The sequence below is a fragment of the Rana temporaria genome, chromosome 8 (genome assembly GCF_905171775.1).
Source record: "Rana temporaria chromosome 8, aRanTem1.1, whole genome shotgun sequence".
Classification (NCBI taxonomy): domain Eukaryota; kingdom Metazoa; phylum Chordata; class Amphibia; order Anura; family Ranidae; genus Rana; species Rana temporaria.
In genome coordinates this window covers 163,870,772-163,886,448 of record NC_053496.1, presented here as the reverse complement: position 1 = coordinate 163,886,448, position 15,677 = coordinate 163,870,772, and the positions used below count along the sequence as shown (strand labels likewise).

At 44.6% G+C, this 15,677-nt stretch overlaps 1 protein-coding gene across 2 annotated transcripts; it reads left to right on the top strand.

Annotated features, from left to right (window-relative positions):
* The first annotated feature begins 4,194 nt into the window (after positions 1-4,194).
* LOC120910726 (cobalamin binding intrinsic factor-like) lies at positions 4,195-14,908 on the top strand. Of its 2 annotated transcripts, none has more exons than XM_040322464.1 (4): positions 4,195-4,326; positions 8,763-8,907; positions 13,200-13,318; positions 14,738-14,908. In XM_040322464.1, exons 1-4 carry the CDS (start codon positions 4,260-4,262, stop codon positions 14,797-14,799), a joined length of 393 nt encoding a protein of 130 aa, XP_040178398.1. In that variant the 5' UTR covers positions 4,195-4,259; the 3' UTR covers positions 14,800-14,908. The 2 variants fall into 2 exon arrangements, with proteins under 2 accessions (XP_040178398.1, XP_040178397.1); XM_040322463.1 differs by having other exon boundaries at positions 4,199-4,326; positions 13,200-13,313; positions 14,733-14,908.
* The last annotated feature ends 769 nt before the right edge of the window (positions 14,909-15,677 follow it).

Below are 15,677 nucleotides of genomic sequence, written 5' to 3'. Positions count from 1 at the left end.
CGTATCTTGTTTTGAAGATACAAAACAAAGATACGACGCGGGAAATTTAAAATCTACCGATACGCCGGCGTAATTCTTTTGCGGATCTGCCCCTTAGTCTGGTTGAAAAAAGACACAAATCCATCTATAATGGAAGTGTTTCATATGATGAAGTAGTTAATAAGACAAAGAAGTTGAATCTAAGTTGTAGTGGCCCAAAACTACCACTAGATGTCAGTATACTACAAAACAATAATCACCTGATGCAGTTCAATACAGCGAAAAAAATAATAATATACTGTATGTGTAAAGGAGAGAGAACAGATATTTTCATACATTACCTCCCTCTATGGGCTCTGGTAGAATAGCATGGATACAATTAGATAGGAAAAAACAGACATGCCCTGCCTAGAGGTGGTGTGCCCCAACCACTGTTTTGTCCTGCAGAACCTGTTCACCCCCTACTGCAGGACATGTAGGGTGCATATGTAGCGCCCACCTAGATTTACCTGAGCTTCTCTAGCAACCCATTTTATTTTATTTATTTTTTTGGCTCCTCTGTAAACATTGGAGCAGTGTGTGATTATTCTTGGCTGCTCTGGGTCCCACTGGCTGCAGGTTTGACTACTTCTCCCTGCCTTCTAGTGGATTCTAGAATGTAGCAGGCTGGAAGTAGTACACTAGGGTGACCAGACATCCCCAGTTTCAGGGGACAGTCCCCTGATTGAGGACACTGTCCCCGGACCAAGTCTGTCCCTGGTTTTGTCCCCAGGGGCAATTTCAAAGACAATGAGGCAGATTCACATACAATTGCATGGGCGCAGCGTATGTGAGATACGCTACGCTGCTGTAACTTACTTTTGGAAGCTTTGAATCCAGAAAGAATTTGCGCCGTAAGTTACGGCGGCGTAGTGTATCTCTCGCGGCGTAACAGCACCTAATTCAAATCAGCGAGTAGGGGGCGTGTTTCATTTAAATGAAGCATGTCCCCGCGCCGAACGAACTGCGCATGCGCCGTCCCTAAATTTCCCGCCGTGCATTGCGCTAAATGACGTCGCAAGGACATCATTGTTTTGACGTGGACGTAAATTACGTCCAGCCCCATTCACGGAAGACTTACGCAAACAAAAACAAATATTTTAAAATTCAACGCGGGAACGACGCCCATACTTAACATTGCGTACGCCACCAAATAGCAGCTTTAACTATACGCTGAAAAAAGCCGAACGGAAAAGACGTAAAAGAATGCGACGGCCGCTCGTACGTTCGTGGATCGTCGGAAATAGATAATTTGCATACTCAACGCGGAATACGACAGAGAAACGCCACCCAGCGGACGCCCAAGATTTGCATCTAAGATCTGAAGGCGTACGAAGCCGTACGCCTGTCGGATCTAACCCAGATGCCGTCGTATCTTGTTTTGAGGATTCAAAACAAAGATACGACGCGGGAAATTTGAAAGTACGCCGGCGTATCACTAGATACGCCAGCGTACTCGCTTTGTGGATCTGCCCCAGTCAGTGCAAAATTAAAATAAAAAAATTAGAATTACACACCCCCGCTCCGCCGTGCCTACTAGCATAGGGGGGGTTGTATTTTTCCCATTATCTGTGCCCCTTTCTGATGATCATGTGCTGGTCAGAGCGGAGAGAATATTTCTTCCGTTTTGGGCGCATGCCCATTCAACTTCCATTGCACGTTCTGCCTTGGCTCAAATCCTGGCCAGCCACCTGCCTATCTCCTTGCCTTCCCTGGCGGAGTGATCTTCCTCCGCTCCCCATCCAGTAGTAGCCGGGGCCCGAAGAGTAAGACTTGAGAGGCTGTGAAGTGGGCGGCGACGGGCAGAGAGTCGCTGATTGTTGCCATTACTAGTAAAGAAAAAATATGTCCCCGGATTTCATTTAAAAAATCTGGTCACCTTATAGTAGACCGTTGGCCTGAATATTTATGTGGTCTCAGCCAATCCCTGGGAAGAATGCTCAGTGGTTGGCTGAGGAAAGCATAAATAGTAGAAATGTGCAGAACGGAAACATTTGTTTAGTTTCAGAGAGATTTGTACTGTTATAAATTCAGTTTCCTTATGAAATTAGTTTCATTTGGTTTTGGAATCTGTTTAATTTTGTTTTGTTTACGTTAAATTTCGTTTTCGTAAAAATTTGGTTAATTTATTAATTTTCAACGAATTCCAACTTTTCAGAACGATTAGAAATCGGTGAATCGTATGTTGACCAATACAATTCTGTATGACGAAATAGCAGGTTGTTAAGCATCGGGCCGGGAAGCCGGCCACCTGTGTCCTTAAAAACCATAAGTCATCATCTTTCAGCCGGCTTCCCCTCTGACAGATTAATGTAAAGAAAAGAATCCTGGCATTGCCCGGCAATAGAAAAATGCTAAGCAAAATGAAATCGGGGTCCCCCCCAGTCCATACCAGGCCCTTCGGGTCTGGTATGGATTTTAAGGGGAACCCTACGCCAAAATGAAAAAAAAAAATGGTATTGGTTCACCTCCAAAATCCATACCAGACCATTATCTGAGCATGCGGACCAGCAGATCAGGAAAGGGGGAGGACGAGCGAGCATCCCTCCCACCGAACCATATCAGGCCGCATGCCCTTAACATGGGGGTTAGGTGCTTTGGGGCAGGGGGGGTTCTGCGTCCCCCCCCCATCCCAAAGCACTTTTTCCTGTTGATGTACCTCTTCTCAACAACTCTGGGTTGTGGTTATCAGGCTCTGTGGGTGGGGGCTTATCACAATCTGGGGCCCCCAGATCCTGCCCCCCTCCCATGTGAATGGGTATCAGGTACACTGTACCCTTATCCATTCGGCAAAAAACTCTCAAAAAATAATAAAAACACAGAGACAGTTTTTGACAAAGCCTTTATTTAAAAAAATAAATAAAAAAAACTGTCCCCCATGTGTCAATTACGCAACCCGGAAATAAAAAAAAAAACGCTCTTGCTGAAACGGAGGCGCTATGCCCACTGCAGGCTCCTCCGTTTGACAATAATATTTTAGGGAATGGGTTGGGCCACCTGTCTACATTACCTGGTGGCCCTATAAAAGAACTGTCAAACGGAGGAGCCTGCAGTAGGCATAGCGCCTCGGTGACGGCAAAAAAAAAAAAGTTTTTTTCACTTTTGTTTTTTGGGTCAGTGGGCGGCAGGATTGACGACGGATCTACAGTGGGGACACTTGTTTTTTTTTTTTTATTAATTTGTCAAAAAATTGTCCCTGTGTTACTATTTTTTTACCCTTTTTCGGTGAATGGGAAGGGGTACGATGTACCCGTTACCCATTCACATGGGGGGTGGGATCTGGGGGACCCTTCGATATGTCCCCCCCTGCAGACCCCAACAACCACAGCCCAGGGTTGTCGGGAAGAGGTCCTTGTCCCCATCAACAAGCACCCATCCACCCCCCATGTTAAGGGCATGTGGCCTTGTATGATTCAGGAGAGGGAGGAACTCGTTTGTCCCCCCCCCCCCCTTTTCTGACCTGCCGGGCTGCATGCTCGGATAAGGGTATGGTATGGATTTTGGGGGGCCTACGCTGTTTTAAAAAAAAAAAATTATTGCCGGACAATGCCGGTATTCTTTTCATTACATTTATCTGTCAGTGGGGAAGCCCGCTAACAGATGATTACTCATGGTTGTTAAGGAAGCAGGCCTGCTGCTTAACAACCAGCTATTTCTTTACACAGAATTCTAAAGGCCCATACACACAATCAGACTTTTCATCAACGGCCCAACGGACCTGTTTTATAGGACAATCCGACCGTCTGTATGCTCCATCGGACAATTGTTGTTGGTTTTTCAACGGACAAATGTTCGCTGTGCATGTTCTCAAACTTTGACAACAAATGTCCGATGGAGGATAATCTGATCGTCCGTACACAAGTCCATCGGACTAAAGTCCAAACACACATGCTCAGAACCAATGCTAAACATCAGCCAAATGTGGCATGTAAGGGGGAGAGGAGGGGGTTAAGAGGAAGTTCCATTTTTGGGTGGAACTCCTCTTTAATATGTTAGAGGTGACCTTGTACTGTGCAGGCTTTTACATGCAGAGTAATGTACACAGCCAAATCTCTCCTGGAGAACCTAGTTTCCAACTTTTTATTTGCTTAGTCGAAAGATAAAGGTTTTCGATAATGAGACGTGTTCTACTGGTGGCTTGAGTAAGAGGAGAGCGTGACTGGGTGGTCACATGAGAATATAAAGAGGAGTTGATAGCATAGGTGTAAAATTTGTCCAAATTTCTGTCCAGAAGAGGAAACATGTTGGCCTATCTGCTCGGTGTGGTTTGTCTGTTGTGCCTCCAGAACACGGGAGCACAAGAAGACGGTAAGAGGGTCACCTGTGGACCTTTGTTTATAATGCTGATAACTCCTTTTAGCTGTGATAAGATTAGCAATTAATTTTCATCATTGATTAATGCAGTTTCCAAATTAAGCAAAATATATTTTTTTTATTTCTATTAATTTTTGGACACCATTTCGAAAAAAGGATATCAGGGAACTGGAGAAAGTGCAGAGAAGGGCAACCAAACTGATAAGAGGCATGGAGGAGCTCAGCTATGAGGAAAGATTTGAGGAACTGAATTTATTCTCTCTAGAGAAAAGGCTATGTGGTGGGAGGGGTCTGATCACCATGTATTAACACATGAGTAGACCATAGTGACCCCCCACATTGCTCTTCATAGTAAGTTAGTTCCGGTCAGCTTGGTAGACTTTTTTTTTCTCCAAAGAGCTGGATATATTGCTAGATGCACGAAATATAACTTGATATTAATAGACAATAATGGGCCAGATTCAGAGAGCAATTACGCCGGGGTATCCATAGATACGCCGCGTAATTGCTAAGTAGCGCCGGCGTATCTACTTTCTGTATTCAGAAAGCTAGATACGCCGACTTTAGCCTAAGATACGACTGGCATAAGTCTCTTACGCCGTCGTATCTTAGGGTGCATTCTGACGCTGGCCGCTAGGTGGCGCTCCCATAGATGTCAGCGTAGAGTATGCAAATTACATACTTACGCCGATTCGCGAACGTACGTGCGCCCGGCGGTAGTTTTTTGCATCGTTTGCGTACGTCGTTTTCGTCGTAAGGCTGCTCCTGCTATTAGGAGGTGCAGCCAATGTTAAGTAAGGACGTCGTTCCCGCGTCGCGATTTGAAAACTTTACGTCGTTTGTGTAAGTCGTCCGTGAATGGCGCTGGACGCCATTTACGTTCATGTCGATACCAATGACGTCCTTGCCACGTCAATTACCGCAATGCACGTCGTGAAATTTTAGGGACGGCGCATGCGCAGTACGTTCGGCGCGGGAACGCGCCTAATTTAAATGATCCATGCCCCCTACGGGATCATTTGAATTACGCTTGCTTACGCCGGCCCCTTTTACGCTACGCCGCCGCAACTTTACAGGCAATTGCTTTGTGAATCAAGCACATGCCCGTAAAACTTGCGGAGGCGTAACGTAAATGTCATTCGTTATGCCGCCGCAGTTTTGCGCGCCCCTACCTGAATCCACCCCAATGCCAGTATTTATTAGTCCAGGGAGAGTCTGATTGCCTCGGGGGATCCTATGATTGTATCATGCTTAATAGGGTTTTTGTTGCCTTCTTCTGGATCAATTGTAGGTATAAGGTTCTGTATATGGAGGTTTGTTATGTATTTTCTTTTATTGGTTGAACTAGATGTACCTTTGTGTCTTTTTCCAACCTCAACTATGTAAATGTCAAGGGGCCGACTTAAATTTGAAGTACCCAATCAAGTTCAGTAAACCTAAGACCCCCATACACAATATACAACTTTTGTTGTTTTCTTTAGACTTACCAAAACCATGTAGTGCAAGGGCCTGCCTGATTGCATACAAATTGAAACTCTTATGCCACGTACACACGACCGGATTTTCTGCTGAAAAAAAAAAAATTATGTTTTTTTTCCCGACGGAATTGCGCTCAAGCTTGGCTTGCATACACACGGTCACAACAAATTTCGACCATCAAGAACGCGGTGATGTACAACACTACAACGAGCCGAGAAAAATGAAGTTCAATGCTTCCGAGCATGTGTCGAATTGATTCTGAGCATGCGTGTTTTTTCCCCATTGGGGATAGGAATTTTCTGTCGGAAAAATTGAGAACCTGCTCTCTATCTAAGTCCGTCGGAATATCCAATGAAAAGCTCCAATCTGACTTTTTCCATCCGAAATTCTGACCGTGTGTACGCGGCATTAAGGTTTGACCTCATAATATATGGTTTTGGTAAATCTAAAAGAAAAAAATCTACAGAAAAAATGTATAGTATGTATCCAGCTTTAGACCGACAAAAATCTTGATGATAGTGTTTGTGATATTTTACAGTCAATGAATTAATTAAAAGGGTCAATCCACCGAAAAACTCATATTTCATTATTTTGGAGATGCTGAAGTATTGTTACATTTGACAGTTTCTTCTCCTGGGGGCTCTGTTGATGGAACTTTTTTTTATATATAATAAAGATAATGTAACTGGAGTAGATGGGAAACACAAAGAATCCAGCAGCTGATTCAGCCCACCAGGCTCCATGCATAATTTTTGTGTTGACTGGCTCTTTAACCAGTTAAGCCCCGGACCAATATGCAGCCTAAAGACCCAAGGTGTTTTTACAGTTCGGGACTGCGTCGCTTTAACAGACAATTGCGCGGTCGTGCGACGTGGCTCCCAAACAAAATTGGCGTCCTTTTTCCCCCCACAAATAGAGCTTTCTTTTGGTGGTATTTGATCACATCTGCGGTTTTTAGTTTTTGCGCTATAAACAAAAATAGAGCGACAATTTTGAAAAAAATGCAATATTTTTTACTTTTTGCTGTAATAAATATCCCCCAAAAACATATATAAAAACATTTTTTTTCCTCAGTTTAGGCCGATACGTATTCTTCTACCTATTTTTAGTAAAAAAAAATCGCAATAAGCGTTTATCGATTGGTTTGCGCAAAATTTATAGTGTTTACAAAATAGGGGATAGTTTTATTGCATTTTTATTAATTTTTTTTTTTTTACTACTAATGGCGGCGATCAGCAATTTTTTTCGTGACTGCGACATTATGGCGGACACTTCGGACAATTTTGACACATTTTTGGGACCATTGTCATTTTCACAGCAAAAAATGCATTTAAATTGCATTCTTTATTGTGAAAATGACAGTTGCAGTTTGGGAGTTAACCACAGGTGGCGCTGTAGGAGTTAGGGTTCACCTAGTGTGTGTTTACAACTGTAGGGGGGTGTGGCTGTAGGAATGATGTCATCGATCGTGTCTTCCCTATAAAGGGAATGACGCGATCGATGCGCCGACACAGTGAAGCACGGGGAAGCCGTGTTTACATACGGCTCTCCCCGTTCTTCAGCTCCGGGGAGCGATCGCGACGGAGCGGCTATAAACGAATAGCCGCGCCGTCGTCCCGGATCGCTCCTGAAGCCACGGGGACCGCCGCATGTAGCAGGGGGGGTCCCGATCGGACCCCCGACCCACGTCAAGCAGAGGACTTATATATACGTGGATGTGCCTGCCTGTGCCATTCTGCTGACGTATATGTACATGAGGCGGTCCTTAAGTGGTTAAGCAACTGGAATTTCAGGGGTTCTACCGGGATGATGCCTGCAGCTACAACAGTGATTCTCAAACTGTGTGCCGCGGAACACCATTTGCATACGTCGGATCCTTTAAGCAGGATAGCGATGCTCACGCCTGCTGCTCGATGCTCACGGCCGGCGGCACGAGAGGCAGAACAGGAACACAGTTAACCCCTTGATCACCCCCTAGTGTTAACCCCTTCCCTGCCAGTGGCATTTACACAATAATCAGTGCATCTTTATAGCACTGCTCGCTGTATAAGTGCCAGTGGTCCCAAAAAATGTATCAAAAGTGTTCGATATGCCCACCAGGTCGCAGTCCTGATGAAAATCGCAGACCACCATTACTAGTAAAAAAGAAAAATAATAATAAAAATGACATAAATCTATCCCCTATTTTATAGATGTTATAACTTTTGCGCAAACCAATGTGATTTTTATTGCCAAAAATATGTAGAAGAATACATACCGGACTAAACTAAGGAAATAATTAGCTTTCTTTAAAAAAAAAAAATGGGGCTATTTATTAAAGCAAAAAGTACTAAATGTTGTGTTTTTTTTTTTTTCAAAATTGTCGCTCTATTTTTGTTTATAGTGCAAAAAATAGGAAACCGCAGAGGTGATCAAATACCACCAAAATAAAGCTCTATTTGTGGGAAAAAAACTACGTCAATTTTGTTTGGGTGCAGAGTCGCACGACCGCGCAATTGTCAGTTAATGTGACGCAGTGCCGTATCGCAAAAAATGGCTCGGTCATTGAGCATTCAAATCTTCCGGAGCTGAAGTGAAGTGTTTTTTTTTTTTGTTTACAAAAAAAATTGCATTTGAAAAATTGCTGCGCAAATACCATGTGACATTAAAAATTGCAACACCAAACTATTTTATTTAGTTGGGCCTCTGTTTAAAAGAGATATTTAATGTTTGGGTGTTCTAAATAATTTTCCAGCAAAAATTATGATTTTTACATGTAATATCAGAATTGGGCTGGGCGGGAAATACATGAAAAAAATATTTTTTTATTGAAAATAAAAAATTAAAAAAAGTTATATCAGTATGTGTGTTGTTACCATACAAAACAGTTGGTTTGGATACTGGATTTAGGTTTATGTGTTCCTCCTCAATATCTCTACTCATCGCTGTTTTTCTCTTTTCTATCCATGCAGTTGGCTTAATCAAAATTGAGTTCACAGTCGTGAATGACTTAGTAGGGAACTTTTTTAAGGATTCCATTATTGTAGAAGTGAGAGACGGGTCCACGCTACTGCAGGTCATGGAGAAAGCTGCTGAACTGAACCCCAAGGAATTCAGGTGAGAACTTGCCATTTGACTTTGAGGAAAAGCCGCTTCTTGTTTGACTATTGATAATGAAACACGTGCGCGGTTCTCAGCGAGCGTTTATCAGCACTCCTTGCTAGAACCTTTCTCTAGGCCTATAGTTTTAGAGGTCATTAAAAACCCAACTCCAGACAATTTTTTTTATTTTATTTATTTTTTATCAGGCTGTATATGTTATTCAGCCATAACATTAAGATCATTGACAGGTTAAAGTGGGAGTTCACCCGAAAAACTATTTTTAACATTAGATTGAGGCTCATTTTGTCAAGGGGAATCGGGTGTTTTTTTTTAAATCGAAGCCGTACTTACCGTTTTAGAGAGCGATCTTCTCCGCCGCTTCCGGGTATGGTGTTCGGGACTGGGCGTTCCTATTTGATTGACAGGCTTCCGACGGTCGCATACATCGCGTCACGAGTAGCCGAAAGAAGCCGAACGTCGGTGCAGCTCTATACTGCGCCTGCGCACCGACGTTCGGCTACTTTAGGAAAATCGTGACGCGATGTATGCAACCGTCGGAAGCCTGTCAATCAAATAGGAACGCCCAGTCCCAAAGACCATATCCAGAAGCGGCGGAGAAGATCTATCTCTAAAACGGTAAGTACAGCTTCGATTTGAAAAAAAAACACCCGATTCCCCTAGACAAAATGAGCAGGAATCTAAGGTTAAAAATTAAGGGCCAGATTCAGGTACAAATGCGGCGGCGTAACGTATCCCGTTTACGTTACACCGCCGCAAGTTTTCGGCGTAAGTGCTTGATTCACAAAGCACTTGCCTGTAAACTTGCGGCGGGGGAAACGTAAAACCGTCCGGCGCAAGCCCGCCTAATTCAAATGGGGCGTGTACCATTTAAATTAGGCGCGTTCACGCGCCGAACGTTCTGCGCATACTCCGCTAGGAAATTTCCCGCCGTGCTTTGCGCAGAATTACGGCGCCCCAACGTGTTTTTTGAACGGCGACGTGCGTAACGTAATTTCGTATTCCCGGACGTCTTACGCAAAAAAAAATTTGACGCGGGAACGACGGCCATACTTTAACATGGATGGTGTAATTTTAAACCATCTAAATAGCACTCTTAACTTTACGACGGGAAAACCGGCGTAAGAGAATGCGACGAACGCGCGTACCTTCGTGGATCGCCGTAATCCGCTAATTTGCATACCCGATGCTGGAAAACGACGCTAACTCCACCCAGCGGCCGCAGGAGAATTACACCTACGATCCGAAGGCGTACAAAGCCGTACGCCTGTCGGATCTTAGCCAAAAGCCGTCGTATCTTTGTTTGTGAATTACAAATAAAGATACGACGCGGCAAATTTGAAAGTACGCTGGAGTATCAGCAGATACTCCGGCGTACTTTTTCTGTGAATCCGGCCCTAAGATTTTGGGTGAACCTCCACTTTAAGTAAATAACAATGTCACCAGAATGTCAATTGCAGCCACTGTTGTGACCATCAAACGCAGCCACTGTGCCCATCAAACGCAGCCACCGTGCCCAACAAGCGCAGCAACTGTGCCCACAAAACGCAGCCACTGTGACCATCAAGCGCAGCCACGGTGCCCAACAAGCGCAGCAACTGTGCCCACAAAACGCAGCCACTGTGCCCATCAAGCGCAGCCACTGTGCCCAACAGAATGACAATTGCAGCCACTGTTGTGACCATCAAGCACAGCCACTGTGCCCATCAAACGCAGCCACTGTGCCCATCAAGCGCAGCCACTGTGCCCATCAAGCGCAGCCACCGTGCCCATCAAGCGCAGCCACCGTGCCCATCAAACGCAGCCACCGTGCCCAACAAGCGCAGCAACTGTGCCCACAAAAACGCAGCCACTGTGACCATCAAGCGCAGCCACTGTGCCTAACAAGTGCAGCAACTGTGCCCATCAAGCGCAGCCACTGTGCCCAACAAGCGCAGCCACTGTGCCCAACAAGCGCAGCAACTGTGCCCACAAAACGCAGCCACTGTGACCATCAAGTGCAGCCAATGTGCCCATCAAACGCAGCCACTGTGCCCATCAATTGCAGCCACTGTGCCCAAACGCAGCCACTGTGCCCATCAAACGCAGCCACTGTGCCCATCAAGCGCAGCCACTGTGCCCATAAATTGCTGCCACTGTGCCATCAAACACAGCTACTGTACCCATCAATTGCTGCCAGTGTGCTCATCAATTGGTGCTACTGTCCCTCATCAATTGCTGCCAGTGTTCTTCATTAACTGCCGCTACTGCTACTGTGCCCGACCAATTGCTGCCAGTGAGCTCCTCCAACCTCCCCCCAAACTTACTTGTCTCGGGTCATGGCGCTGTCTTCCACGCTCCCTTCGAGTCCTCCATGTCTTCTGCTATGATTGGACACCTGATAGTCGTCCAATCTTAGCGCTTGTCGCTTCAGCCAATCAGGTGACAGGTAACCCGATTGGCTGAGAGGCGGGTCAGTGTTAGGGAAGCGATTTATTCAGGTCAGACACCCAAGGCCACACAACAGCTTCTACAGAGGAGGGGCAGTCGCCCCCTCCCTCCGGAACCCCGCTCTCCATCTGAAGACCCCAAGCACATGTGCCCTTGGCCTTTATACAGTCACCCAGCATGCACTGCGGCACTTTCCTCTGCCAATAGCCAGGACTTTAACAAGGCCTGTGCCTTCATTTGTCAGGTTCCCTTCCACTGTCCAATATGCCCCCCTATTGGACCAGTGTAAAACATTCAGACACCATGAGCAGACCCCATCGATGAATCCCTGCTCCCTAGTAGGCAGAAAGCATCTACAGGTAAAACTCAAAAAAATGTATGTGCTTTGATACAGCACTTTGGGAACATCCAACGTCTTTTGCAATTACCTTTTGAGGCTTTCCCTCCTTATGGAAGGTGTCAATGATGGTTTTCTGCACAACTGTCAGGTCAGCAGTCTTTTCCATGATTGTGATTCCTACTGACCCAGAATGAGAGACCATTTAAAGGCTCAGGAACCTATTGAGGTGTTTTGGCTTAATTAGCTGATTAGAGTGGGATACTTTGAGCCTAGAATATCGCGCCTTTTCACAATATTCTAATTTTCTGAGATTGTGGATTTGGGGTTTTCATGAGCTGTAAGCCATAATCATCACAATTATGACAAATCACGGCTTGAACTATCTTGCTTTGCATGTAATGAGTCTATCTCATAATAGTTTCACCCTTTAAGTTGCATTAGTGAAATAAATAAACTTTTGCACGATATTCAAATTTTTTGAGTTTCACCTGTAAATTTACCTGGCAATCTTCCTGGTCAGTAGAAAGACTCAAAACAATACTCTCTTCTAGCACCTACCTAGAAGGGTCCTACACAGCCTAGTTTTAGCTAATTTAGTAGGTTCTTCAAAGTCTAGAGGTGTTTCTACATTCACAAAATATAGCTGGCTATTATGTAGGGGTTCAACGGATCAAAAAACTCACGGTTCGGATCGTTCCTCGGATCAGGAGTCACGGATCGGATCATTTTTTGGATCAGCAAAAAAAAAAAAATCTCCCACTGTAATATCCACATCTCCCTCCCCCACTGTAATATCCACCCCCCCCACTGTAATATCCACACCCCCCCCACTGTAATATCCACATCCCCCCCCACTGTAATGACGTCACTAGGGTTGGTGTCACCCGGTGCCAAAAAAAATGGTGTCACCCCCCCACCCACTATGGTCCCCCCCTCAGTACAGACCCCCCCCCCCTCCACAGTACAGAAACCCCCCAGTAGTGCAGACCTCAGACAGTAACCCCCTCAGTGCAGACCTCAGACAGCGGCGTGTGTGTCCTTCGAGCACAGGCTCCTCCTCCTCTGTGGGTGTAAACAGAGAGGAGGGCCGCCGCCGGGTGTACCAAGATGGCCGCGGCTCCAGAGCTAGGCCGAAGCCGCGGCCTTTCCTAATGCTATGGCCGCGGGGGCAGTCCGCGGATCGCATAGCGTGCCAATCCGAAGGGGGTGACCCATTCGGATCACGGATCAACGGTGATCCGTTGCACCACTACTATGTAAGAAATAGCATTGTAGAACATTGATCCATTTAGTATCTGTTTGCCTTTGGTGACCCAGGAAGGATTTTTTTCCAAGTAAGAACAAACTGGACCAAGACTGGTTGTTTGATTTCTCTGGATAAAATTATATTTTGGCATGGTCATTTTTATTTATTTTTTTAACTTGAAGGATATGTGTCATTTTTTACCTTAACTATGTAGCTCTATAAAAGTTCTGTATCCCTTAATTGTTCACTTTTATCATCTGTACCATACTTCAGCTTCCAGACACAAGAATACCCTTTCGGAGTTTACATTACGGCCATTGGCAAACTTGCCGCAAGCACCAATGAAAAGACATACTGGCAGTTCTTTAGTGGTAACAATCAACTGATGGAAGGTGAGTACTCAGTACACTTGAGTGTGCCGTCCCTTATTATGGGTCTGAATAGAAATGCAGATTTCTAATCATAAGCTAATGACCAGCAATTTTCCTTTATCTGAAATTTTGGGGGAGTATTAGGAAATTTTGATGATATTTTGCCAATTTGAAAAAAAATGCATTGGAGTCAATGAGGAAGGACTTTGTGGCATTGGACAGGCTAGGCTGTTAACTTCTCCACCGAGTAGCTTCAGGTAAGTATCCGCCTCTGCAGAACTGCAGGGAGAGCATATCCGGGCCTACTAAGGCTAAGTACACTACAAATTTACTTCCCTTTTAACATTTCAAACCTGCAGCTGAGAGGTGTTTTAGGAGCATTATGTGTATGTCTGTGCAAAATAATAACAAACAATATTTCTGTGCATCTCCACATTGTATCTTTACTGTTCAGCTTGTTGCTACCTCCTTTCTCTCTATACATCTTAAATTCTTCCAGCTGGGTTTTTTCTGTTATTTTCTGTTATCTTTCCTAAAAATTCGCTCCTATTGCACCAGTCTACCAAAAAAAAAAAAAAAAAGTTTTCAGTGCTCCCCACAACCAACCCTACAGGTTTCACCACGAATTGTGGCTTCATCAGGGGTGCAAACTGTTCAAAGTGCATTGTACAAGCAAAGTAATTAAAGGGGTTGTAAAGGTTCAAATATAAAAAAATATAATAATAACAAACATGTTATACTTACCTCCACTGTGCAGCTCGTTTTGCTCAGAGTGGCCCCGATCCTGGTCTTCTGGGGTCCCTCGGCGGCTGTCTCGGCTCCTCCCCGCATCAGCTAACCCCCTTCATGGGAAGCTCTCTCCCAAGGGGGTTAGCTTGCGGGCATGCTCCCATGATACAGCCGGCGGCTATAGAGGATGTTTATTAAAAGATATTTTCAAGCAATTTAAAAATTAACTTTTATTTTGACATTTCAAAAGAAGAAAGAGAACGTCTCACTGTAGTCAACACTTCATATCCATTTATTTATCAGTCCAACCAAGAGACCAATCTATCCAAGATGCATACACTCCAACGCATTTCACTTGGCCAGGAGCTTAATCAGAGTCACCCTATAGTGATGAACGAAATGCATTGGGATGTTTCCAGGGTCTCTTTTTTTAGACTGAAGGATAAATGGAGTTGCTGTAGAGTATATTCTTAAAGCCTACAACTGTAAAGGACCTCCGACCTGCTCCAGTCATCCGTGACAGAGGGGGATTAGAGCCCTGAATCGAGTATCTATCCTTGATTTCATTTCATAGGTAATGCTGTATCTATAGATGTTTGGATAGTGTATTGGGTTGGGGAGTGCTTGGGGGGGGGGGGGGGGTTCCTCATTTAAATTTTACAATGCAAACTTGCGTAGCGTACTTTACCATATTTTCTTTTGTCTCTGTAGGTGTCAGTGACTACATACCCAGCAACAATGAGCACATCATTGCTGTCTTCAGCAAATTCTGATCGCTAATCAATTTTTTACTTTACATTTTTGAATTGCATGTATATAAATTTATCAGATTGTTTTATTCTAAATAAAAGGAGCCAATAGGCACATACTTGTTCACCTCAATAAGTCACAGTGGTGTAGTGAGTAGCACTTTCGCCTAGCAGCAAAAGGGTCGCTGGTTCGAATCCCGACCATGACACCATCTGCCTGGAGTTTGCATGTTCTCCCTGTGCCTGCGTGGGTTTCCTCCAGGTACTCCGGTTTCCTCCCACACTCCAAAGACATGCTGGTTGGTAAATTGGATCTTGTCCAAATTGGCCCAGTATATATATGTATATATGTGTGTATTACTGTGTGTCCCAAGTGTGTTTCGAGATCCTACGGGGTAAAATGACCGCACCAGCCAAGCAGACACTGGCTGGAAAAAGCGCCTAGAGGCGATTCAGTTTGCATGTGCAGCGCTATACAAGTCATTCATTCATTCATTCACAGTACCTGGGACATACACTATATTGTCACAAGTATTGGGACACCTGCCTTTATATGTATAAAAGATAGATGAAGGATGGATGGCCGCACTCCAAAAACCGTACAGGTTGTCTTTTATTAAATGAACAGCAGATACATCACCAGATCAAAACAACAGGAACAGGGGAACAGCCGACGTTTCACACTAAATCAGTGCTTATTGAATAAGCACTGATTTTGTGCGAAACGTCGGCTGTTCCCCTGTTCCTGTTGTTTTGATCTGGTGATGTATCTGCTGTTCATTTAATAAAAGACAACCTGTACGGTTTTTGGAGTGCGGCCATCCATCCTTCATCTATCTTTTATGCTTGTCTAGTGCACCGCCAGCACCCTTGGAATCCTGTAACAGTGTGTGACCGTATAG